Source organism: Phocoena sinus, chromosome 3 (assembly GCF_008692025.1).
Source record: "Phocoena sinus isolate mPhoSin1 chromosome 3, mPhoSin1.pri, whole genome shotgun sequence".
Classification (NCBI taxonomy): Eukaryota; Metazoa; Chordata; class Mammalia; order Artiodactyla; family Phocoenidae; genus Phocoena; species Phocoena sinus.
The window spans coordinates 80,203,003-80,215,445 of NC_045765.1; the positions used below are offsets into that span (position 1 = coordinate 80,203,003).

General features: G+C 42.2%; 1 protein-coding gene across 2 annotated transcripts in view; it reads right to left on the minus strand.

Annotated features, from left to right (window-relative positions):
• The window catches only part of EPB41L4A (erythrocyte membrane protein band 4.1 like 4A), a 275,254-nt gene that overhangs the window by 29,278 nt on the left and 233,533 nt on the right, over nucleotides 1–12,443 (minus strand). For both annotated transcript variants that reach the window (XM_032627984.1, XM_032627985.1), the window contains exons 17-18: nucleotides 6,253–6,300; nucleotides 5,066–5,143 (exon numbers count right to left, since the gene is read on the minus strand). In XM_032627984.1, the coding sequence (XP_032483875.1) occupies nucleotides 5,066–5,143; nucleotides 6,253–6,300 (126 nt within the window). The remainder of the gene's footprint in view (nucleotides 1–5,065; nucleotides 5,144–6,252; nucleotides 6,301–12,443) is intronic.

Below are 12,443 nucleotides of genomic sequence, written 5' to 3' on the forward strand. Positions count from 1 at the left end.
CACTGAGCAGCGCTGAACATTCTCATCAATCGAATAGTACCTGCCCATGCAGGGCCCTTTGTGCTTTTCAAAGTGCATCCACTATTTCAGATCTTTATAAACCCCGTGAAGTAGGCGGGGCAGGTATTATCCCACTTTGCATGTGTGAAAATTAAAACTCAGAGGGTAAAGGAACCAGCTCCTAGGCACAAAGATCTTCAAAGCATCTTCAAAATTCGTAACGCACCATCCCTCGTTCTTTGTTCTGAGCTTTATTTCACCCACACGCGCACACACGTGTGCACGCACATCACCTCAGGTACATAACTCATGTGATTATGATGCAAACATCCCAGAATGAAATTTGGGAAAGGCCCAAATGGTCCTCTGCTGCCAATTTATTCTAGTCCAGCATTTACCCCCAGCTTCTATCATTTCTCTTACCCTTTTAATCCTCACCAGGCTCCAGAGTTACTTCCACTTTTATGCTTATGCAAAAAACACCAGACTAGTTCTCTGCCTCACTGCCCACCTCCTCCAAATCTCCCACTTCAAATCCTAAAAGCCTAGCAACACATCAAAGCTAATGACTGAGTAATCCACAGATCCTCCCCAGTGAATGCCCAAAGGAGTGCTGATTTTCATCAACAGCACAAAGGATACTTTGCAGACCGGTTTCTTTGAACATGAAGGATATTTTATTAAGCTCAAGGTATTTTCAGGGAAAGCTGGTTTATGAAAGGCTTCACTCTGATAGGTCTACCTCTTAGGTCCTCCTTCAACATACACTGTGGGCAAGTCCTGAGCATGGCCCAGGGGCTCAAACGTATAAAGACCAGCTGACTGACCTTCTGAACTTAGGTACAAGATTCAAAATTCTAACTAGTAAAACATAATTCAATCTAATATTCACATTAACTTCATGCTGCTTTGTACTTGGTAGGTTTCCAATTTGATGAATTTAATTCAACCGATTTTTTTCCCAAATCAGTATAACAAAAAGTAATCTGAAAAGAAATTTGCAGGCTTTTAGTTTTCAATCCTACCAGTGAATTGAATCCTACCAATTCCACTTCCCAATATCAATCTATCTCTCACTATTTAGATCATAATCACCACTTCATAACTTTTTGGAGGTCAGACACCCCCTTAAGAATCTGATTAAATCTACAGACTATCGCCAGAAAATTGTACACTTAGAAACACAAAGAATGTTACATACAATTTCTTGGGGTTATGAGACCCCTAAAACCTACCCATCAATCAGAGGGTAAGAATACCTGGTCTGAAAATACAAATGTGTAAAGTTAGGGTAGATGGGGAAATGGAAGACAAGGTTAAAAGAAAAGTGGAAAAGGTTGGAAAGAGGGTGTAGGAGAGGTGGGGACAGCCAAAGAAAGAGGCAGTGACTCCAAAATTCGATATTAAACTGTCCGGCTCCCTCCGCCAAAGTGCTATCACCTCTCAGATTTCATTTGGTCTTTGCAGTAACTCATTCAAGAAAGCAGATCAGGTAGTATGCACTCCATTTTAGGGATGAGAAAGCTAAGTTTAAATTTGTTAAATGAGCTGCCCAAGGTCAAACAGCAGGACATGGCAGAACCAAAACCCTGATCCACACCCTTGGGGGTTTTTTGACACATCACTGGCTCCTAAACAGAGACAGAAGTCAGAGAAGACAGGAAAGAAAGAGTGAGAAAGAAGCTAAGAAAAGAAAAAAAAGGGAACTGGGTGAGGAAAAATAATGTGAATAGTAAAAAGGGAGGCAAGAGAAGAGAAATGGAGATGAGGGTGTACGTAGAGACACTGAGGGGAAAATAAGGACTTTCTGTCATCTGAGATGTTATCACAAGAAACTGTGCTCCAACTTCCAGGTATTATACAAAGGGAGGAAAAATCTATTTTCTCAAATCTTAAAATCTAGAGTACTGTAGGTACCCATGCACATTATGAAAACAGTAAGGAAGCAACAACTGAAGTGAAAGGGGATTAAGAAAGACATAAACAATTCCCCAAAGGAGGCTCGAAAACTTCGGAAACTTCTGTGGAATGAAACCCTGCAGTTACTGCACAGCCCTCACCATCTGGCCTCATTAGCTCTAGACCCAAAACTGACAGAGGGGGTGCTTATCTACAGTTATGTTTTTCTAAAACTGAATCTAAACAACAATCCTTGTTTCTGATACTAGCCTTCCAGAGTCAATGTGGATTATGATTTTTTTTTCATGGTTGTTAAAAGCCACAACTACTGCTTTGGATAAAGTTGATCTGTGAACATTGTCTTGTTAACTTGTGTTTCTCCGAACACAAAATCTGAGATATTGAAATTGTCATCCATGGGAACAGCAAGGCAGCTTAAAATCCAATGGGTAGACACAGTGAAAAAACAGTATTTACACAGAATTATCTCCAACCTAATAGGAGAGACCTTCCTTATGTTAAACAAACAAACAAACAAAAACAAAAAAACAGAAAGAAAGAGTAGCATAGGAAAGAGCATCCCAAAGACCACACACAGTCTCCAGAAAGTCTCTCTGGAACTCTGTCCAGAGTCCACTGGACACTTCATGGGCTTCAAAACAGTGCCTGAAAAGCAAATGTGCACAGTCTTTGTTCCTCTGCCTCAGGCTACAGTTCCCCTGCGGAGACAGGAAAATGGGGTGTGTCGGGTGCAGGCTCTGGTTTCCAAAGTGAGGAAGCATCCAGGTCTGCATTTAGAGACCTTGCTGGCAGGAAGTAGAACATCAACATGTTCAAGATTCACTTTGCCCCATTCTAGGGTTACCAGAGTCCTTTAATAAAAGTACAAAAGACGCTGGTGAGAGCTTGGCTGGGTCACGTTCCCGACCAAAATAAGGAAGGACAACTGAGGTTGAAGAGATTCATTCTCTCCCCCAAAGTAGAAAGTCAGACATCATTTGACAACCCTTCATTACAGACACAAGACATACTGTGTCTGTAATGGGACCATCAGCAGGGCCGCAGTATAAATACTCAGACCCTTGTACCCCGAGGTGGAATGACTGGGTTCTGGCAAAATTTTAAAGGCTAATAATGGGACGGAGGGGTTAGTGGCAGCACTGCGTAATGGGTACGTGGCACCCAGGGGCAGTGTAATGTGTTGCACCATCTTTCTCTGCACACTGTACCCACACCAGGATTTTCAGGAGTGGATATGGGAACTGCAAGACATGTTTCTTCCTCTGCCCACTTTTTGCTATGCCCCTGAGAGCTAGAGTCCAGACCTCATCTTCTACAGACACAGGCAACTTGTATAACCCTAGGGCAATATCTCTGCAGGTAAAAGAAATGATTTTGAAAACCTTTGTGTCAGTGTGTTTTGAAAGCAATTTCTCATTAATAGCCTTACAAAGTACATTTGCATTTAAACATTCAGAACCACCATCATTCTAAAATACAGTACAAAGAAAGCCAGTCTAAAAAATTGTTCATGAAATTGGGTGGGAGGAGAAATTGGGGTAGAGGGAGAAAACACCTAGAAGGAATATTGAAACCAGTGCCCCTAGATCAGTAATGAGCTATTTAGGAACTTGCTGGCAACCTTTAAATAGTGTTTCATTTTAATAACAAATGTCACCGTGAGCATTTTGGCCTGAAAAGACACTGTTTTTAAATAGGTTACCTTCTGAGAAGTTGAGAATAGAGCACCTATGAGCTCAACTTAGAATACACCAAGCAAAACAGAAATATATTTATTAAGATACTGGCTTGATCAGTAAGTACAAATGGGGGAGGGAGGCTGTTTTGTTTGTTAGTTTTGCTTTGTTTTGTGTTGTTTGGGCAGAGATACTGAATTTTAGAGCAGGAAGAGGGTACCTGAGGGAGATCTACCCTCCACACTTGGCTTTTTATAGATAAAGAAACTGAAATCATTTCCTTGAGAAAGTTGTCCTTACACACTGAGATCTCACCTCTATCTAGTATGATGCCAGCCCCTAAGAAGGCTCCACATGGAAAGCTTCCTAAGAAAATGGCCCACTCTTACAATGCTATCTGGGCTGTCATTACACAGGCTTTGTAGTTAGAGAGGGAGGCCAATTCAATGCATGACCAGCACAAGAGCACTGAGCACTAAAGAAGGACCTTGGAGATTATCTTATCCAACTTCTTCATTTTACAGAGGAGAAAAAGACGGCCCAGAAAAATAAGGCAACCAAGCAAGACTCCACGTCAGGTGAGAACCGGTTTCCCAACAGTGGCCCTACGGACATTCTTGGGGCCAGATATTTCTTTGTTGTAGAGGGCTGTCCTGTGCATTGGAGGATGTTTAGCAGCCTCTCTAGCCAGCAGCAATCCCCCCCGACAATTGTGACATCCAAAAGTATCCCAAAACATTGCCAAATGTCCTCAGGGAACACAGGGAAAGACAAAACTGTCCCCATTTGAGAACCACTGGGTTGGAAACTGGCATAACCAGTAACCAAATCCCTCACCTCGCCAACCTGGTGCTCTTTCATTATATGATTACTTGTTTTCAAATAAGTATTCCGGAACTAGGAAGAACTGGTTAGTGCATTAAGCCATCACTGACATTGATTACATGTCAAATCATGTTATTAACAAGCTCTTAAGTCTTAAAGATATGAACTAATTGCATTTACCCATCTAACTGTGTGCACCTGGCACGAGTATAAACACGTATTTGCATGTACACATACATAAGGCTGAAACTATGCAACTATGAGTGTCTCGTTTTTTGGCTGGGCAAAGGATAGTGATGTCATGTTAAAAGACACTTCAGGGAGAAATCGCTCTACAAATGGTAAAATTTCTTACCACCCTCAAACAAATTCACCACGTGTTGTACCTAAATATAGGTCATCATTTTTTTTATTAACAAAAAGGAACCTCACTGTCAAATTGTTTAATCATCTTATTATAAAGATAAGAAACTCAGTCCAAAGAGCTGAGGTTTCCTAAAACCGTGCTTTAAAATCATGCCAGATTCCTTCTTAAACACAGATGAGAAAAATCAGGCATAGAAATTCATAGGACACACAGCTTTTATGACCAGTGGTAGCCTCTGATTTCAGAGTTCCCATTAACCATGACCTTCCAATATTACCTGTTTCTCTTTTTCCGGTGTTCTCTATTAGAATTTTCTGATTCACTACCACTGCTTGTGTTACAGCGTGAGCGCGACCTGAAAACAAAATAAGAGCAAAAGGAAAAAAAAAAAAAACAACCCACATTTATGACAAATGAAAAATTTCAGAAAGGTTCATGTTGGTTCTTTAGAATTAATTTTGCAGTAAAATTACTAATCCAAACATAAGTAGCTGTCGTACCCTCTCCCAGTCAGAGTTTCTCAGTTCAGCCAGGCATCTGAATGTCTACAGAAATGAGAGCAGATTAAAGCAAATGTCGCCATGCTCCCTGAAGGGACCACAGAAACAAATACTTCCAACAGAACTCTGACGTGGAAAAGCTAAAAGCCCCTGGGGTGGACTAAATATGGACACAAAGTCCTGTCAAACCCCTACCTTCATGGAGAAAGGGAGAGTTTATTTCCCGTCCTCTTGAATTTGTGCTGGTCCTGTGACGGATTTTTACCAACAGAAGAAGGTGTAAGGGATACTCTGCCAGTTCTAGGACAGTCTCTTAACAGGGCTGGTAGCTTCTGCTTCCTTCCAGCCACCTAAGTTAGCCAGGTGCAGAGACCACAGACAGAGAGAGGTCCCAGATTGTCAGCCATTCTGCCAGGGACTAGCTAGACTAGCTAACAAACAGAATCACACAAGATATATATGGCTGTTGTTATGTTCAACCACCAAGTTTTGGGTGGTTTTAATGTAGCAAGAGATAACCGAGGGAATTCCCTGGCGGTCCAGTGGTCGAGACTCCACGCTTCCACTGCAGGGGGCACGGGTTTGATTTTGATCCCTGGTCAGGGAACTAAGATCCTGCATGCCACCGCACGCACGATGTGGCCAAAAAAAAAAAAAAGAAAGAAAGAAAGAAAAAAAAAGAGATAACTGAGACAGCTCCTCTAAGACAAAAGGAGCAGAAAAAAGAAAAAAAGAGAAACTCCTAAGGATGTTAAGAAAGGAAGACTGAGAACCAGTTGAAGCCAAAATTGATATCTCAAAGTTAAAAAAAATTACAATACTCTTAAAAAAACATTACAATACTCTTAAAGCAGCCACTAATAAAACAAAACATTTTCCCCACTCCTGCCTCAGGTCTGCGCTGTGCTAACCTGCTAAGCCCCCTCCCTCTCCCTTGACCCGCCTTCCAATTTGTTTTCTTTACCTCCTCCTCTGCTTTAGATCTGAGTCCTCACCACTGTTATGGGCTTTCCTATGGAAAACAAACAAACGAAGACATTAAGGAGAAGAGAAAATTATCAGTTGGCTAAGGAAAGCATACCAAAATGAGTTTCACTTCAGTTAACGTACGTCCCTTACAGAGTCATCCGTTCACCAAACACGGCAGTCACACACATGCTCAGCCCTACAACTGGCCCCAGAAGCATAATACCAACTGGTCTCAAGAAGCCAGCAATCTAGCAGGGGCTACAAACAGACCACAAATAACTATGCACAACGTGTCTGGTAAGTTCCATTCATCCAATGAAGGGGCTCATCTGTAGTTCCTAGGTCTGCAAGTGAAACCAAGTGCTAACCTAATTAGGCCCACCAAACCTTACCTGCCTCGCATGCTTTTTTTTTTGTGGGGGGGAAGTGGGCTGTGTTGGATCTTCATTGCTGCGCACGGACTTTCTCTAGTTGCAGCAAGCGGGGGCTACTCTTCATTGCAGTGCAGTGGGCTCTAGGCGCACGGGTTTCAGTAGTTGTGGCACACGGGCTCAGGAGTTGTGGCTCGCGGGCTCTAGAGCGCAGGCTCAGTAGTTGTTGCGCATGGGCTTAGCTGCTCCGCGGCATGTGGGATCTTCCCGGACCAGGGATCAAACCTGTGTCTCCTGAATTGGCAGGCGGATTCTTAGCCACTGCGCCACCAGGGAAGTCCTGCCTTGCGTGCTTTCAATTGATTTTAAACTAGATGCCCACAGCTTCCTTATACATAACACCTCTGACATATGGGTCACAATAGTAATGGTTGCTTAAGTTGTTTTTCAGGAACTTGGAATTAGTTCTTGCCCAGTTCAGACCGGCTGAAACCACTCACCATTCAACTGGGCCTGCGTGAGTGTCCAATGGATGACCTTTTGATGTCAGAGGGCCAAAACCTCCACCCTCAGAACGTGTGAACTCCAATATTTTTTGAACATGTGTCCTATGAAGAGCCATGAAGCTCGACTACATTTGCACAGACCACCAATTACCTCCCTCTTCTTACCTCCAGTCACCTCTCCCCACGCCTCAGACCACCCTGCCTCTTTATCCCATGAATAGCCCTAAGCCCTATCTTCAGGGAGGCAGATTTGAGATTTGTTCTCCCTTCACCTTGCTTGGCCGTCTCGTGAATAAACTGTTTCTCTGAAGCAAACCTTGGCATCTCAGCATTTGGCTTGCTGCAAAGTTGGGCAAACAAACCCAATTCAGTAACACAATCAACCAAGCCAAGTTCTGCCATAATCTGACATCAGCTCTCACCCAAATGCCCTTTCCAACACCCTGGCCTCCACGTCCCTTGTCATCGTCTCTAATGACCTCTTCACTACAACTCAGCAACCCCATCATGGTCACACTTTGGACTTTATCATCTGTAACCACCCACAAACACTCTGCTCTCTGACTGAAATCTCCTCTCCTTCCTGAATACCACTTCCTATTTACCTTCAAACAGCTTCGATGGGGCACTCTGGTTAAATATGCGGGCTCTGTAGTCCTGAATGTGAATCCCATCCCATCCATTGTTAAGTTGTGTGATTTAAACAAATTACTTCTCTACTGAGCCTCAGTTTTAATAGTACTTCCCACACAGGGTTTTTATGCGGATAAAATGAATTAATATATTTAAAATGCACAGAGTAGGACCCGGCCCACTGTCAGCACTTAATAAATGCTGGCTATTATTAGTATTACTATTATTGCTTATTCAATGACTTTCATTCTCTCTTTCTTTGACCTCAGTAGTACCATCTCTCTATAGACCTTGCAACTTTCCATCAGTTCCTCACCTTTTTTCGTTCCCTCCCTGACTCAGCTCAGATTTCCATCATCTCAATAACATGTATTCCAGTACTCGAAACTTCCTCCAACTCTGTTTTTTGTTCAGTCTTTTTGTCAAAACCCCAAGTATGGGTGAATCCAACTCTCCAGGTTCTCTGAGCCAGCCGGCAAAAGCTGGCCGAGCAGTGCTGGATGAAGTTACGTAAAAGGGCATATCAGCTACACTACAAATCCATTTGCATAACCTCAAGTAGATCTACAACATGACCCAGCAATCCTACCACCTTTCTCTGATCGAAGTACTCTCAGTTTCTGTAAAGCAGTTTCAAACTCTTTTCACCTCGCAACCCTCTCCTGCTTCAGCAGATGACTTTGTGTTCTCCTTCCAAAGTGAAAAGTAGCCAGCCATCAGATGGGAACTCTTTCCTCTTCCTGTTACCAAAAATAAAACTGACCAACATCTCCCTCTCTTATTTACGGAACTGTCCTTATAATTAAGGTCAGTCCCTTCACCTGTGCCGTGTGGGTCCCATCCCCTCTTATCTACTCTGTGACTGTCATTAACTACCCTCCTATCGCTCACATATATTCAACTTGTCCTCATAGCAAATTCTTTTACCAGCTTTTCAACATTCTCAAGTCTCTCCTATTTAGACATACACATACCTACTTTGACTCCACATCACCCATGATTTCCTGCCCAGTCTCTCCTCTCTCCTTCAAAGCCACACTTCTTGAGAGAGGTGTCTATGCCCTTTGGTCTCCATTTCCTTACCCTTTGTTATACGTGCCTTTGCACTCCAGTCAGGGCAGACATGGCTCTTTAAGGCCACATTCACGACTTTCATTCCCCCATTTTCCTAACATAATTATATCAAATAACATAACACTGATATGTAAATACAATTATATAAGTATTGTTCACAGATGATCTAAACAGTGTTTCGGAACACAATTCCATTCTTGTATGGGTTTAAGGTTTTCTTAGCGATGATAACTGCCAAGTTTTCTACATACCTATCAGCTGCTTAGTTTTCCTTGTGCTTCTCACTGACTCTTCATCCCAACTCTGAGAAAACTGCAAAGCTCCTCCTGAGATGCACGAATACTCAGATAATCTGCAAGTTACATTTACATCCCTCCTGGAGCCCTCTGCCCTCCTGCTCATATCTGAACAGCCTGCTGTCTAGCACTGCTGCACAAATGTCACTTTGATTAACTCTCTTCACCATGAACCAGGGAATTCCTTTTGCTTCTGTTGGATGGTTCCCATATTTCCAGGTCTCATGGCCTCTTGTCTTGGTTTTGGTGGAACTTGTTGACAGAGAAAACTGCATGGCAGATACATTATTTTTTTTTGTTTTGAGAGCTGAAATTTCTGACAATGTCTTTATTCTACACATATAATTATGGTTTATCTGGGCACAGAATCCTAAATTGAAAATACTCTTCCTTCAGCATTTTGAAGGCAATGCCTCGTTATCTTCTTTCCCTGCGTTTGCTGTTAAGCAGCCCAATGCCATGATTCTGATTTGTCACCATTCGTGCGTGGCCTTTCTTTTCTCTCCCATTTTCCTCCCCGACACCAAGTTTTAAAAATTCTTTCTTAATCTATAATGTTTTGAAATTTAATGATCTTGGTATGGATCTAATTTTTCAATCTAGTATGACAAATACTCAGTGGGTTCTCTCTATAGAGTTAAATCATTCCGTTCTGGGATATTTTCTTGTACTATTTCTTTTTTTTTTTTTTTGTATTTACTATTTATTTAATAGTTTCCTCTCCTGCAATTTTTGTCTTTTTTCCCTTAGAAATTTTATTAGTCAAATGATTGATATCCAGGTTCGATCATTTTTAATCCTTATTTCCATGGATTTGTTTTGTTTTGTTTTGGTTCTACTTTGGGAAAGATTTCCTTAACTTTATCTTCCAAACCTTCTATTAATTATGTAAAATTCTACCCCACAAATTTAAAATCTGAAAACTCTTATGCACTCTTTCCTTTCAATACCACAGTTTTCACTTTTCTAAAGATAATAAACTTTTTTAGAAATTTTTCTTTGTTTCTTATATTGTCTCTATTTCCTGTGAGCTCCCACACATGCACTCCTAATGGTTGGTTCAGTCTCTGTCTTTCCAAAGAGATGCTATCCTCAAGTGCCAGGTGATTATGGCTCTCTTCGTATTTAAGCATTAGGCATGAAAAAGACTGGAACCCTCTGGATGGTGCAGTGCATGTTAACTGAGGGCCTCACTGCAATGTGGAGCTAAGTTAAGTGGGTAGTCTCAACCATTTCATTGGAGGGTCCTTTGAAAGCTGCTATCTGTAGGCCTTTCCCCTAGTATCTGTCCATATCCTACAGTGAGATTTTCTAATCTCATGCCTAGGAGATATAAACCTGGCTTCTAGCAGTCTGGGAATGAAGAGGGACGGAAGCTATTTAGTAACCAGATTCTTCACTCTCTTGATTTTTCACATGGGCACAATTTCACTAACTCTTTTACAAATTAATCCTCTTCAACTAAAGCAAATAAATGCTAAAGTTTCTCACAGCTCTATCACTGGCTTTGTCTTTGCATTCTATCCATACTGTCTATCTAGACAGCCTCAGTTCTATTTCATATTTCAACTAACACCTACGAGAAATCTATATTTCAGTCCAGATGGCTAATCTAGCTCCTGACTTATATCCAACAATCCATGTAAATGTTGCATGTGGACTTCTCAAAGGTACCACAAATTCAACTTATCAACAACCAAACTCAGAGCTATGCTTTTTGAGCCTGTAATGTCCAGGTGGTTCTTATTTCAGTACATCACACCTCAATCCATGAAACTGCACAAGCCTGTACTCATTCCTGACATCTGTCACTCCTTCACCCCTCATTTTGGTCCTTCTAGTCCCACTGCTTTTACCTCCTACAGGGTCGCAAAACCATTCACTTCCTTATATCTCCACATCACCACCTTAGCGCAAGCTCCCATTCTCTCTCTCCAGGACTCATATGCTGCCTGATCTATTTCCCCTACTACCTTCTCCCACCTTCTCTCCACAGGACAGTAAGGATCACCTTTACCCAATACAAATGCAACTGTGGTATCACCCCCTTAGAAAAACCACTGGTCTAATAACCAAAATCCTCAACAAAGTCCAGGCGTCTTTTTTTTTTTTTTTGCGGTTCGCGGGCCTCTCACTCTTGTGGCCTCTCCCGTTGCGGAGCACAGGCTCCGGACGCGCAGGCTCAGCGGCCATGGCTCACGGGCCCAGCCACTCCGCGGCACGTGGGATCTTCCCGGATCGGGGCACGAACCCGTGTCCCCTGCATCGGCAGGCGGACTCTCAACCACTGCGCCACCAGGGAAGCCCTCCAGGTGTCCTTTGAGATCTGGCCTCATCTTTCTCTCTGGGCTCATTTCCAACACATTTCTGTTCACTCAGTGCTTGAGCAACACTGGCTTTTCAGCCTTGCTCCACACTCTGTTCCATCCCAAGGCCCCTGAATATGTTGCCCCCGTTCCTGGAATGATCTTTTCTCTTCTTGCCTGCTCTGGCCTCAGCACGCAGCTCAAGAATCCAACCTCAGGGAACACTTCCCCGACCTCCTTGACTCAAGGAGTCAGCAAAACTTCACCTATTGGTGCTGGTTACACAAGTGTTTGGTTTGTTAGAATTTATCAAGCTGTTATACCTGTGATATGTGTACTTTTCTGGAGACATGTTAGGTTACAATAACAAGTTCTTATAAATCCCTCTAAGCACCCTATTAACTCCCCACTCAAGGACATAGAAAAGTTATAACTGCATAGGCATTTGTGTGATTCGTGTATTTCTTCCCCAAATTGTAAGCTCCCAAAGGGCAGGGACTTTCTCTAGTGCTGTTTAACACAGTGCCTGGCATAAAGTAGGCACTAATTAACATTTCTGAGTGTGAAAATGGACAGGGGTGAAAATAACTTGTACTGGCTAGGAAGTATGCTAGCCTTCTTCTTCTAGAACAGGACTGCTTAAACAAGCAGGCTTCAGGGTCTCCATGAACCTTGAAATATTCTATGAAAATCTGTACGTGTATTTAATTAAGTACTTTTTCCTCCTCCGGAATGAATCCAACATTTCATCAGATTCTCAGAGAGTTTTATCACCCAAAAAGGTTAAGGATGAGTGTTCTAGACCCAGCTAGAATTTGATATATTTATCCATTTAATGACAAACAACTGGCAAAATAGAAAATTTTGATATGTTTTGCAAAATATGTTATCCTGGCCATGCACTGCAAAATAGAATTTTCTATTATTAAATTTAAGTCCTTGAGATTTCTCCATGCTGATGACAAATCTCGGTTTTAAATGTCAGAGTTTATCCAGCTAT